General features: G+C 34.3%; 1 protein-coding gene across 2 annotated transcripts in view; it reads right to left on the reverse strand.

The window, feature by feature from the left end:
• Nucleotides 1-15,138, reverse strand: part of LOC129755307 (regulator of G-protein signaling loco-like) — a 132,716-nt gene that overhangs the window by 74,647 nt on the left and 42,931 nt on the right. For both annotated transcript variants that reach the window (XR_008739229.1, XM_055751739.1), the window contains one exon: nucleotides 6,374-6,403. Coding sequence is in view for 1 of the 2 variants with exons in the window: in XM_055751739.1 (XP_055607714.1) it covers nucleotides 6,374-6,403 (30 nt within the window). In the remaining variant the exon portion in view is untranslated. The remainder of the gene's footprint in view (nucleotides 1-6,373; nucleotides 6,404-15,138) is intronic.

Here is a 15,138-nt window from a genome sequence, read left to right on the forward strand (position 1 = left end):
ATAAAGCTACCGAATACATTTACTAATTGTTTCATGTTTCTCCATCTCCATTCTACAAATAGTTTCTTAAATTCGTTCATACTAGCCTTCGGAAATCTTTCTATTAAAAAATTAATTTTATGAATTACTAGCCATTGCTCACATTTCAATCTTTTCTCTCTTTCTCTTAGGCTGCAACTCAACAGGCAACTTCTGGTTTTAAACAATAGATTTTCAGTTTCCTACTAAGTGTTTCTTTCAACCAGTCCCATATTATCTTGGAATTCGGACAAACTTTAATTCTATGCTCATTATTGTCATTTGGGCCAGAACACTCATAACAAATCACATTTTGTAAACCTCCGATGCTATAGCTAAACAGTTTTTCTATGTTTGGGACTAGGTCATTCAAAAGAAAGAACATATTTGAACGGTCTGCGCTCGGTATCCACTTCCAGTTGATGTTGAGCCAGATTTGTTTCCATTCCATTTCGGGAAATTGCTCTACAATTGATGGTTTTGTTGATCTTGCATTTATTATACTCCAATATATTTTCTTTACTGTATTGATTCAGATACTATAAAAATCGATAAATTTGTTTGAAGTTTTCAAAGCTTTTTTTTGTCAAATATGTGTGTTTGTTTGCGTTCCCCGCAAGTCCCAGCAAAAAATTTAGATCATGTGAAAATTCATAACTTCATGAACCATGTACAGAAGATAAAACTTACGCATACTTTCGCACTCGTGATATTTTCAATTTTAAAGTTGAAAAATTTGTCACTTTTTTTGAAAAATTCCTTTCAATGCACTATGTTTATTTCAATTTCAATTAGCTCAAGAAAAAGTTTTTCAAAGTTTCATCTATAGTTTAAAATTGTTTTTACGTGCTTATTGTTAATTATTTATTTACATGATGATACATTTTCATTAATGTAAATCTCGTGAAAAATCTATAAAAGAAGCTCTTTTTTTTTGGAAAGTTCTATTCTATTGTTTAAATTTTAACAATTTTTTTTTTGATTTTTAGTTACGGGTCTTAAGTCAAGTATTTATCCAATATTATTTTGAAATTTTTGTTATTTTTCAGAGCTCAGCTGTTTAAAATAATCAGTATAGAGATCGCTCTATATTTAGAAGCAAATCTTATATTTTATAAGAAAAGTCTCATTGATATTTTCCGAGAATATCAGTCCAGAAAAATAAAAAATATCCAAAGAAAATCCTTGAAATTGAATCTATGGATGTTTTACACTATGCAGCACAAATGAACTTAGGGCAGCAGGATATACGCTTGCATAAAAAATAATCAAATAGTTTCCGAGTAAAACGGTTGAACCACAGAATCTTTATGTATGTGGCTTTATCGACTTTATCGGTGAAATTTTTATATTCTTTGAGAAAGAATATTTAAGAATTGAAAGATTATAGACGGATAGAAGAATGGCCCGTGAGGAACAAAAAGATGAAATGTGATGAAAAGTTTTTCGAATTAAAATTACTCTTCCGCTCATTTTCAACATCTTTCACCTTATTTTAATCTTCTATCCGTCTATAATCTTTCAATTTTTAAATATACTTTATCAAAGAATATAAAGATTTCACCGATGTAGCCGATAAAATAATTTCATAAAATAAATTTACGGTGATTAACTCTCTTCATTTCATAAGTAGTAGATTTTACTATAGTTGAATATATAGTTGAACGTTCAACACCAATCATAGAATGATAGTTAAATCTATTATATTAATAGTTAAATCAACTATACCAGTATAGATGAATTTACTATATTTCAATCATACGATTATAGTTGAATCTATTATATTGATAGTGGAATGCATAAAATGAGTTATACAACTATAGTTAAATATAGGCGGAATAACTATGCTGGAAAAACTATACTTTTTTCTCCGTGCACGAATGAGCAATATACGGTTCGGACGATCTTAACGAGACGAAAAAAAAGTTACTATGGGGTGAAGAAAATCTGCTGTGGAAGAAAAATTTAAGTATTGAGGTTGTGTCGCCAAGATCTTTCAAACCGTATCCAGCTATTCACTAAAATATAGAGAAATCGGGTGAAATGATGCTTTTAGAGTAATCTGATCTAAAAACTGTTTATACTATGCTTGCCAGGTTTCCCGGTTTTACCCAGACTTGCCCGAATATTTGACCAAAACACCGGAAAAGTCCGGTCCAGCCAGAAATCCCGGATTTGGTTGAAAAATAGACCGGATTTAGTCCGGATTTATTCACATTATTTCACATACGTGTGGAAAAAATTCTTGCAACGTTAGTTTAGACCATTGGAATCCTCGCCTTCTTTCACATAAGAAATGATAGTTTACAATAATTTATCACGTGCAAGGTGCTTGACAACGAAATGGGTGCTTTTTCGTTCGAAAATCCTCAGTATGCGATGTATTGCGTGACTTCTTTACAAAGAATACCTCGCTAGGTACCAGCAATGATGTGAGTTGAATTGATTGATTTTCAATGCCAAAATACATACTCCTATTCAACAGCAAATATTTTTTCTGCATAATAAGATACAAAGTTACGGTTTAAGTTGTTGAAAAAAAATTCTTTAAATCGGCACAAAATCTGTAAGCAGGTTTGGTTCTACAGTAGAAACGAAAATGATGTTGATTTTCAGGAACGAAATATCCATTTTTCCTATAGGGGGAAGTCGTCTATGGCCGGACAACATAGATTTTTCGAAAACACAATATCCTAATAATGTTTTAACACCATGAAAATAAAGTATATAGTAGCCTGATATGGTGTTAGAAATATGGTAATCCAATCTGAAAAGGTAAACCAATGATAGGCATCTAAAGCTTTTGCCTAGTAGTACGGAGAGGATCACCTAAACTTTGCATTTGTATTGTGGTCAGTTTTTTCGGCTTGTAAAATTTGAACTGCACATGAAAGACATCGTTGATTGGTTATCTTTCGACTACATTAGATATGAGATAGCAAAACGGAAATTCAAATGAAATATTACGAAAATAAAAAAAAACCGATTTGTCTATGATCGGACACCAAGTTGTTGTCTATGACCGGACAAGAAAATATTCAAAATTATAGATGATTTCAACTTGAAACTTTCATTTTTTCATCTCTATAGCACCCTCAAATGGTTAGCAGAAGATAAGGATTCAATAACGAGACTATTTTGGTTCTCTGAAAAACTTTAGATTTTGCTGTCCGGTCACAGAGAATTTTTTCTCTAGTTTTTTCGAAACAAATGTTCCATTCTGGTTTGTCAAAGTAACTTTTATGACTGGCTTCATAGAACGTTCAGTATTGGAAAAAACATGCTCACAAGATCTGCGCAAGTGATTTCTGTCATTTTGCTACGTTTTTGTGCCATTGGTGACAACTTTGGTGAAGTAATTCGTAGTGTCCGGCCATAGACAACACTTTTGGAAATGAGCGAAAACTAACATGAAATGATTTCTCTTACCACATGAATATGATGTAAATTATTTTTTTCTATTATAGTTAAGTGATCATAATATTGATACTCTTCAAATCAGTAGAGGAACCAATATTTACAAAAATCTATTTTTGAAGTTATTGCTTAAAAACCTTAAGTGTCCGGTAGTAGACGACTTCCCCCTACAAACCTGAAAGTTCAAATTTATCCAAGTAATCGTTCCTTAAAATCTTTTCGAGAACGTGTGGATATTTTTTATTCATTAATTCACTAAAGGAGTGCCGTAAAATGGCGGAAATTTACTCATGGGGCAGTTATTACTGTGATAAGTGATGCGTGAAAAGTTTAGGAAGATATCTTAGCCCTAATCCGCTCTTTATTGTCAATATGATACAATTACAAAATACAAAATTTCAATGAGTTCTTGAAATCTTTGATTTTGCATCATTACTTTTTTATGGAACTACCCTGAAAGCCCAGAAAAAAAAACTCTTTAATTAGACCTCGAATGTAAATTTGAGACTCCTCGCTTAAAACCCGTTATATCTTTCTTGTTTCTCAACCGATTTTTACGCGTTTATTGCTTTGGAAACCTCGTATTATGTAACTTAAATATGTTTTTCAGACAATATTTGCCTGCAAAACATCACTTTCTGTTATTCAAAGTCTAAGTAAACAAATCCGAAAAAACATGCTCCGGAAAAAAACTGTAGATCAGTTACGGAATGTTAAAAAAAAATTCACTTAGTGTACAAGATTGCTGAAGTTAGAAGCTATACGTTGCACATAAGGATATATTTTTTTCAAATTTTTCTAAGATCATGATCACAGAAAGTGTAAAAAAAAGTGGTGCAATAACCGTACTTTTGAATCTAAGAACCGTCGAAATTGTTTAGTCATATCCGTTAAACGTTGAAAAGAGGAATCGAAACTTGACGTAATTTGGCACATTTTCGCATATTTGGATTTTCAAAATACTAAACAGATTGAAATACGAAACGAACTCAGTTCTTTGAGAATCTGAGAAATTTCAAATTGACAAGAAGTTTGAAAATCAGCTACCTTTGAAAATTCGTCAAAGATTCTGTGTTTCGTATTTTTGTAAATCTAAAAATGCAAAAATGTGCCAAAATACGTCAACTTTACAATACTCTTTTCATGGTGTGATTTAAACATTTTTGGCGATTCATTTATTGAAAAGTACGGTTTTAACACCATTTCTTTATATTTTTTTGTGTCCATGATCTTATGAAAATTTCAAAAAAATATATCCTTGTGTGCAACGTATAGCTTCTAACTTCAACTTTCTTGTAAACTAAGTGAAATTTTTTTGAGCATTTTGTAGCTGATCTACAGTTCTCATCCGAAGCATGTTTTCGCTTTTTTCACTTGGACATTGAATAACGGAAAACAGAAATGTTGTTGCTGGATTTTGTCTGAGAAACATATTTTAGTTACATTACAAAGTTTCCATTAGGAAGAAAACAAAAGAGATATATTGGTTTAGTCAAGAGTGTCAAATTAACACTCCAGAGACTGTAACGGATAAAAATTCCGGGACTGATGAGGGTTAATGCAGAAAAGATTTTTAATCCAAATTTAATTATTTTATTTAAAAAAAAAAGTAGTTTTTGAAAAACCGCCGTTTTTTGACAAATTTTAAGATTCTTAAAAAGTTTTTGGTCTTCACCAATCACAAAAATATCTTCGCACTCGTAAGATTGGTTGAACTGTGAAAAAAATTGGTATTTGTATTTTTTTTTATTTTGATGAGTGATAGCTTTCATAAGACTAAATGGAACGTCTGCCATAAGTTTCAGTTGAGTTGTGTTATTCCAATTGAAATGAGATAATACTATTGCATCAGCATTTTAAAAACAATTTCTACAGCCTTCAAGTAACTATGCAATTCGAAGCTAATCCCGCAGACATAAAAGGAAAAATATGAAGGTATCTTTTTCAGGTCTCAAACTTTCAAGAACCACTCTCAGAAGCTTATCGACACGTCCGGCAGTCGAGGCGACAAAAACAGAGAAGGCAATCCATGCTAAGGGTTCATGAAACATAGTTTCATGTTTGACTAGCGTAACGCGTTGCGTCGCTTCAAGCGTTCATTCAAAATGAACCAATGCGGTACATCGTTTTATATTGAAAACCATGAACCACATCCACCGAAAGAGAGCTTTTTGATCTAGAGTACCAAAACAAAAAGGTTTGATCAGTTGCAGTGGCGAGAGAATTTCAAGCTGAAAATCTCAGCTCTTAAATTGAACGTACATATGTAATTGTTTTGATTCGAATTAGATCTTTTTTAATAAACATTAACAATTAAAAAAAAAAGATATTCTCAAAGTTTCACTGCTTAACGTTGCGTTATCGTTTAAGGGTTCTGGAGAAACATTTGAACATTTTTTTCGATGTTTTGAGATGCCGGATTAGGGTTACAATCAACCAAGATGAGCTCGAGTAGAATTTTGCTAACTTATTTGCAAATAAAAGCCAACAAAATGTTTAGAATGTTGGCGCCAAACTCAAAGCAAAACGGAAGATCAAGACAAAACAAAATAGGGAACAACGAAAGTAATGATCATGTGCATTGATCAGAATAACAGGTAGACACTTAAAATTTGAGTATTGACGGGGTCAATAAAATAATTTTATTGCAGTAAGTATCCCTCGAAAGTTCCAAATCCAGTAATAAATATGAAATTAAATGTTTGAAATCAGCAACTGAAATGCAACTTTCAGTTAGAGAACGATCGAGATAAATTGAAAATTTTGTGTGACGTGATTCTTTAATAAATTGCCTCAATTTAAATGAAAAATGGTTATACATGAAAATTGACGAAAAGACATTCATTTGAATGAAACGTATTTGAATGAAATGTAACGTACAATAGTAGGTAGGTATAGCTCGATAAAAAAACTTTTTCCATTCATAAGTTCTACTTACGTCTTTGGTTGACGGGTTCTGCTCACTCACCTGTGAAAAAATTGATAGAAGAAAAAAAACAAACATTAGTATACCATAGTAGATAAAAACACTTTTTAACGGTCGATCAGAAACTCATTCAGAACGAACAACCCCATAATTAGAGCACACCATTCAGCTGCGAGGTTCGGTTGCAATGAAGTGTGTGGATTTAATTGAGAAGGCGAGTAAAAAAACAAGCCCGATCAAAAACATTTAAACCGATTCAAGCTTGTTAACCATGTTAACCGGATGCGCTCATGCGTTTCGAAAATTTGATGGCACTGCACTAGACGAGTTGGCTTGAAGTTGATTGCAGTACTGTTCAGAAAACTGCCAGTTATTTGGAATTTAACTTTATAACGCTAGAAGTTATCGATACCCACCCCTTCAAAAGGTATTTATGTCAATTATTGAAAAAAATATGTGTGTGAACATAAAAAACCATAAAACAAGATTTTTTAAGTTAAATATTTGAAACGATATTGATGTGTTTTTAACCTTCAATAACTAGACAAATGTAACAATTAGTTGATGCATAGATAGCGATTTTTTTAAAAGATCGCGTAGATACCCTCAAGGGATTTCCGTCTCACAGTCCCCTCATTTTTTCATCATAATTTACAAGACAACAGGACTGCACTTAAGATGTTATTCTTTCTCCACGAGAAAAAAAAAAACAAGCCACAAAACACAAAGATCCAGCAGAAAACAAGACCCGAAAACACAGGTACAATGATGATCATTACCCTCATTTGCACCGACCCTTCGTCGTTCAACCAAAAGAAAGGACCGCCTGAATGATTTCCTGGTCGTTTTGAATCGGCAAAAGTGGTTGTTCATTTCAGGTGTGCAACAACAGGCTCAGGATTCTATCTGAGACGGATATGTGCCAGGATGTTCCCACAGAATAGAACTGAGCCTTGTCTCTTTTTTCCGTTTTTAACGCTGAGACTTTGACGAATAAAAAGGGGGGTGAAGTTCCTTCTGCATATGATTATTTTTTTCATGTTTTAACGATTATTATTCCAAACTAGTTCAACAAAAGCGGGAGAGCGATGTGACAGTTGAGTGCACTTGACCGCCCCTTTCCGGTTCGGAGAATATCCTTTGAAAGTTTTTGTGCGTCAGATAGGGGTAGAGGTTTAACAGACAAATTAAAATTTTTGTATCGGCAAACATGACTGCGGAAATTGAGGCATTCATCAACGGTGTTATTTTGCAAATATCTTATTCCATCATTATTTTTCCTATTTATTTAATAAACCTGATTTATTCTTCTGTTTTAAAACTTCGCTAGAAAAATATCATACAATTATGTAGGGGAAGTGGGGGTAAAAAGCTCCCGTAATTAAAAACTTTTAGTACTCTTAATAAAAAATAGAAATTTACCGGATAAGTTTTTCAATAACGATCCGCCAACTGTAACGTTGATAAAGTCGAGAATGCTATAAAGATGGTAAAACGACTATAATCGAAACAAAAAAAAAAAGAAGAGAAATTTAGTAAATTCAAGTCTAGATATGGTAAGGGAACTCTTTTTCATCAGAAGGGCACAAAAGAAGTATCATATTCCATAAAACAAAGAATTTGATGTCATCCTCAATCTTAAAATAATTTTGAACTCGAGAAAATAGTTTTTTTCTATGAACTCTGTTTTGCGATCTCGAAAAGATTGCACAAATTTGTTTTAAATTAACAACAAATAAAAAGAACATTGCTTCATTTAAAAAAACAGAATAATTCTCTGATTTTACAATTCAAATTCAGATGCTTTCTTCAGATAAATATTTAATACTCATTGAATTTCAAAAACATTCAATTCAGAATTTCGTTTGAATTATTAGGGTTCATCAACATCATTTATTTTATTTTAGTGCGATTATGAAATGAACTTTATTTAAATTTTGAACAGACAAAGAATGATTAAAATTCTATTCTACAACTGAACCAACTTTTCCATGTTTTTTGAAACTGATTCAGCATTTCAATTCAGACTTCAATTCATTGTATTTTGTAAGCAACTTTAAGAAATCAACATTCAAATAATAAACTAACTCAATACGAGTGTTTAAACCTTTGCTTAACTTGAAGCTTATAATGTTAATACATTTTTTTAATATCTGACCTAAATAATAAATTTTAAAATTTCAAAACCTATTTGTTTAATTTTTGATTATTTTTTTGAATCTTTACACATTGCAGACCAAATACGAGATATCTCGATTTTTGGCATGACATAAGAATGCTTCACTAAGAAGCATAACTCAAATGTTACATTTGATCAAGAAAGATTATTCTACATAATTTTCGACGATAATTAAAATATGCATAATTTGTACAAGTTGGTCCAGTCGTTTCTGAGATAGAGAATGGCAAATTTTGGAGTTTTGGGCTTAGATTTCTTTAGACCATGTGTTAAAATAAAAACAAATATGTTAATCGCAACTGTTGTGCTGAAAAAAAATTCAGTATAGATACTGTAGTTCAATTTTTAATGCAGAATTTCAAATCATATAGGTTCTATTAACATCACATTATTGAGAATTTCAAATCTGGATATTGAGATTTCAAGTTGGCTCTTCAAATAAAATTGGGAATCAGATAAAACGCAAAATGCTTATTAAATAAAATCCTTTTTAAGTTTGATCTGTAGTTTTATAAATAAAATTTAGATTTTTCACCTGCTTTCCTTTAGCCCTCATCTGTCCCTGAAATTTTTATCCGTTACAGTCACTGGAGTGTCAATTTGACACTCCTGACTAAAACCAATATATCCCAATCTCTTGTTTCCAAACCGATTTTTACAAAATTTATAGTTTTGGAGCGCTTATGTAATAACACCACTAGAATCGGTATGAAATTTACTTTCTGGTGAATATGATTTTTTTTGTGGAAATCTTGCGTAAATATACTCAAAATCCAGTGCAAAATTGTATTTTAGTGCAAGAATATCTGAAAAAAATTGCAAATTTTCGAAAAGTTCGAAAAACAGCCTCCTATGAAAATTCGTCAAAAATTTTGTGCTTCGTATTTCGACAATCTAAAAATGCTAAAATGTGCCAAATTACGTCAACTTTTCAATCCTTTTTTTCAAAATTTAATTGAAAAGTACGGTTAAACTTTTATATATTTTTTGAGGTAAAAAAAGAGAAAATATTCAAAAATACACAGTATGCAAAAAAAAGTTTATCCACCCACCCTGAAAATATGGCGTTTATATCTTTTCTCGAGAATTTATGTGATAAATTATGGAAAAAGGTAAAAAATTACGCAAACAATGTTTATCCACCTTGAAACGGATACTACAATTTAAATGTGTTGTACAGAGTTTTAGTGTGTATACTACAACATTCTTGAACGTAAACATTTTGTCTAGCTGTCATTTAGTACTCTTGAAGATTTCGTGTTCAAAATTTTAGTTTCGTGTTTAAAATTGTGCAAAATGCCCAAAAAAGTACAAATTGCGATCAGCATACGAAATTTGATTATTGAACTACACAAAACCGGCAAAACGATACCGTAGTATTACCGATATTGTCCAGCTTCACAAAGATACGGTTGCTAGGATTGTCCAGGTGTACAGAAAGCGTAGTTCTATCTCACCAGCTGAGCGATCGTGGGCGTCCTTCAAAGACAACTGGCCGAATTGACCAGAGTTATCGTGAAGAAGGCGGAGCTGGACCGGAGACTATCAGCTCCGAAAATTTCAAAACAGATTGAAAGCGAGTTTTCCATTCAACTGACATCACAATCCGTACGAAACCGTATTCCTAAAAAGGTCTTTATGGCAGAGAAGCGCTCAAGAAGTCATGGTTGTCCGCAAAGAGTCAGGGTGTGGGGATCTATGGCTACATCCGGCGTTGGAGAACTTGAGTTTATCTATAGCATCATAACCAAGGAGGTTTATTTGGATATTTTTAAGCGGAAGCTACCAGCGTTAGCACAAAAGCTAAAATTGGGTCGCAGATATACGTTCCAAGAAAACGGAGATCCGAAGCACACCTCAAAACTGGTTTCGCAGTGGTTCAAGGAAAAGCGTATCAAGTCAGGTGGCCTGTACAGTAGGGTGTCCCAAAATTGCATTATTTCTGGGAAACTGGGGGCTCACCATTCAAATGTGGAGAACAAACTTTTGTATGGGGCCGACTAAAAAAAATCATGTTTAGAAGTTCCGCAAACGCGATCCTTGAAAAAAGTCCACTCTCAAAAGGTTTGATTTTAAATAAACTCTGGGTCCGAAAATTTTCAAAAAATTTATATATTCTATATTTTTTTAATTTTGTTTGGGTTAAATACTACACGTAAAAAATAAAGAATGGGCCAATTTGTATCGAAATTGAAAATAAGCAAGCAATTTTCAAGAAAAAAAATTTTTTTTCATCCAAAATTTTTGTTTTAAACTGACCAAAATGTGTGCCTAGCGTTAAATATTTTTATTACCAATGTCATAAAAAGATGCGGATTTTTATGCACTTAAACTTTGCTGAACAAAGAATCTTGTTTATACAATGTCGGACAATAGAATAGGACCGCTCTAATGCAAAATATTGAAATCACCTTTAAACTGCCAATTCAAATATAATAATATGCGACATCTAGCGGCAAGCACTTATTGTAGTATGCCAACTTTGTATACTGCACGTTTGTTGCAATCAAAGCAACCCGTTTGTTTTACTCGACCAGAAAGCTGTCAGAGGGTGAAAAAAGTCGCGTCATAAATTAAGACCAGCTCATCGGTTCGGCTGTTCCGGCATTTTCAGCGCTCTAGATTTGAAGAAAAGGTGTTGTTTTCAGTGTTGTTTGTCCATTTTCGTATCCTGGTAAGTATTTCCCATAAAATTAATCATGTAAATCATGAAAACAAACAAAAAATAAAGATTTCCTTTCTCCTACTCTGTTTTCAGCGAAAAAGCGATGGGTCGGGCACAGCACTGCCCGGAGGTCCAGCGAGCGATCATCCGGAATCTGTACAAGGCTGGCAAAAGCCAACGCGAGATTGCCGACTTCTTAGGAAGGTCGAAAACTTTCGTTTTCAACGCGCTTCACAGCACCGGCAAACGGGAACAGACCGGCCGCCCCCGCAAAACGACGCCGAATGACGATTCGGCAATCAAGCGGGCCTCGCAAAAGGACCCTTTCAAAGCGTCCAAGCAGATCAGAGACGAGCTAAACTTATCTGTGAGTTCCCATACGATTCAGCGACGGTTGGCGGAGAAGGGACTAGAAGGAAAAAGTCCCCGGAAGGTGCCGATGCTGACGCCGAAGCACTTGAAGGCGCGGCTGACTATGGGAACTATGGAAAAATGTGCTGTGGTCGGATGAGACCAAAGTGAACCTCTTCGGCTCGGACGGAAAGAGTTGGGTTCATCGCCCACTCGGCTGTGCGTATATGCCCCAGTATACAAATAAAACATTCATACATGGAGGAGGTAGCATCATGGTGTGGGGGTGCTTTTCTTGGTACGGGGTGGGTCCCTTGTACTGGATCGACCGGATTATGGACCAGCATCTCTACGCCCAGATACTTCGGGAAGTAATGCTGCCACACGCCGAGTGGGAGATGCCCCTAATGTGGCAGTTCCAGCAGGACAACGACCCCAAACATACCGCTAAAACGGTTAAAAAGTGGTTCCAGGATAATAAGGTAGACGTTATGGATTGGCCAGCACAGTCCCCTGATCTCAATCCCATAGAGAACCTATGGGAAATAGTTGAACGTAAGGTGTATACCAAAAAATCAAAAAACAAGCAGCAGCTGTGGGAGAGAATCCAGGCGGTGTAGTACGCTATCCCGGTGAGAACGTGCCAAAAGCTGGTGGAGTCAATGCCGAACCGGGTGCGAGAAGTGATGCGTAATAAGGGTTATACTACCAAGTACTAACCCTGCAAATCGATCACGGTATGAATTTCCTTTTTTTTAATGTTTTTTTGCCATGAATTCTAAAGCGGTCCTATTTTACGTCGCGTTATTTTAGTCAGTAAGTATGCTTAAAACGCATTTTTAAATAAAGGACAATTGTTTGAACTACGGATGATTTTAATTTCTTCGAAGAATGGAATTTACAATTTGTAAATGGTTTGATGCACTTAATGCACTTATGCACTTCTCGCAGTTTTGTCACTTTCTGTTTTGGAATGAGCTGTGGTCCTATTCTATTCTACGACACTGTATCATCGTGTGAAGAGCTATTCACGGATTAACCCTTAATAAAAATCACAATTTAGGATATTTTTTATTTAATTTATCAAATTCGTCTTAATAAATACCTACTTTAAAATCAAAACAGTAGCAAAAACAACTTGGATGGTTTGAAGGAATCATCAGAAGGATATATGCCAAATTTAAGCTGAATCTGACAACGGAAAAGGGTTGTACTGAATCTCCAGTTTGAAAGGGATTCTGAGAAATTGTGTTCTGAATAAGCATAAAAACTTGTTTTTCATCAAATATTTTTTTCTTTACCAATCGATTGCTCGAATTATGTTGATTTTATTAAAATTTCAATTAAGACTAACATTTCACCTGAAGACTGCAACGCGATTGGACTTAAAACAAAAAAGTTATAACTGTTCAAAGATTGAATTTTGGCGGCAAATTGTCGTTTAACACACAATGAGTACATTTTACTCATTGCATTTTAGAGGACAATTTGCTTTAAAAATACAATCTTTGAACAGCTATAACTTTCCCAGATTCCCAAAAGTTATGCAATTTTGGGACACCCTACTCACCATATTTCACGTTGATCGGTTTAGTAAATTTCGAAAAATAGTTTGAATTCTGTCATATTTGTATTAATTTTATATGGGAGCCCCTCTTTCTTAAGCCGGAGCGGATTGAACATATTTTAGAAATATCAAATTTAACAATGATCGGTTCTGTAGTTTTCGAGTCTACATATGGACCGACAAACATTCATTTTTATGTAAAGGGGAGAACTGCTGAATCCTAGTTTTATTTTTACTGAAAGCATTGGCTGAATTAAGCTTCCAGATTCACGTTTTAGTACTACAATGAAGCATCAGTCGAAATCATTGGGATTTATTCAAATAAATGACGTACGGAAGCAAACATGCACTCTAAGAACTCTACCAGCTGCTATGAAAGTTGGTGAAAGAGAAGCTCCGAAGTCCGAAGTTACTAGCCCTAAAGAGCTTATGATTATTTTTATGCCAACGGTTCTGTAGCAAACCAGCAAACCGAAATAAAACATAAACCATAACTTATGTTCTCATGATTGTTCGATGGTTATTGCAGTCCGCAAAACAGTTTCGTACTTTACCCCTTTTTCAATGCAGTTGCTTAAGCACAACCTGATGTGTGAGTGTGGGTAAATCTCTTTATCTTTACCGTTACCGGTTGTTGATGTTAAAAATACGAATGTTGACGACAGCTACCATTCCACCAAACGGTCAGGCAGGAGGGTACAATACGCGAAGAAGATAAGATTGCGGTTTGCAAAATGCCCGGGGAGCCACACTGACTGATATTTTAGTATTCTGTTGCAGTTTACTCGAGTAGAGCCCACCGAAACATGTCTCCGGGACGCAGGAAAGTTTCGGAACCACACACTTAACCGCGCACCGGATAGCACGTTTCGATGCACATGGCTGAGTTTTTAAAAGTTTTGTGCACCCGGTCGTGCACTTTTGAGTGAACTGTTTTTAGTTACTTTGGTTTAACCTATATGAGTGGATAAATTGGAACGAGCAGAAATTGAAAAACAATGTTTATCGAACGAAAGATTGATAGTTCCTTAACTTTTCTAACAGATAAAACTCTACCACTCGTCATTAAACAAAGATTGATCAAACAATCGAAACAGCCCTTGTTTCAATCAATCTTCTCACTATTGGAAATCAATCGCCTCGAAAATAAAACAACAAAAATCAAAATATCTTGTACCAGCTAGATTGAAATTCTAATCTCCGTACTTTCATCTGCTGCTGCCCGGCTTGTTTGTTGGTGTTACCATGTTCCATGTTATTCCATCCCACCGGAGGTTGTGGTGTGAATCTGACAAAGTCAAAAGTTAATTTGGTGAAAGGTTGACGTCCGCACAAACAAACTGTTCAACAAGTTTACAGTGGAGTCTGTATCTCTCTGTCATTCTCTCCCTCGTTTTTTTTCTATGAGACTTGCAGGCAATCAATTATTGAAATATGGGTATAGGAACACATTTTTTTTTTTTTCATTTGTCATAGCTGCCTGAAGACTCTTTCTCATAACTCGGGTGTAACGCTCTGTATATGAGGTTTCCTGGATTATCGTTTGCTCCAATTACGCATCTATCTCAAATGGGAATATCTCATCTATGTTCAAAATGATCTTAAAATGGTAGGGGAACCTGAAAATTCATGATTCTAAGGTGATGAAACATCCTTATCCATTGTTTGCACATTACTCTGAGTCGATTTTGGGTCATTTTCAAATCTCTCAATTTGAGAGTCTCAAACCATTTCGGTTCAAAACTCATCCGTGGTATTTGTAAAACTTAAATATTTCGTAAAAATCAACATCCTTTTTATTTCTTCTGTGGAATCGAGCCTGCTAACGATTTGCGTTCCAATTTAAAAAATTTCTGAAGGAAATTTTCCGCTAAACAACTTTGTCAAAAACCATAACGCTAAAAAGTTAAAGGGTGATACGGTCAAAATTTGGTCAACATCAACTTGAAGTATTTCTTTCAATTTTGCATTTAAAAACCTGAACACCCCTCATTTTGAAGGTGTGTGTGTGTAGA

Source organism: Uranotaenia lowii, chromosome 3 (assembly GCF_029784155.1).
Source record: "Uranotaenia lowii strain MFRU-FL chromosome 3, ASM2978415v1, whole genome shotgun sequence".
Taxonomy (NCBI): domain Eukaryota; kingdom Metazoa; phylum Arthropoda; class Insecta; order Diptera; family Culicidae; genus Uranotaenia; species Uranotaenia lowii.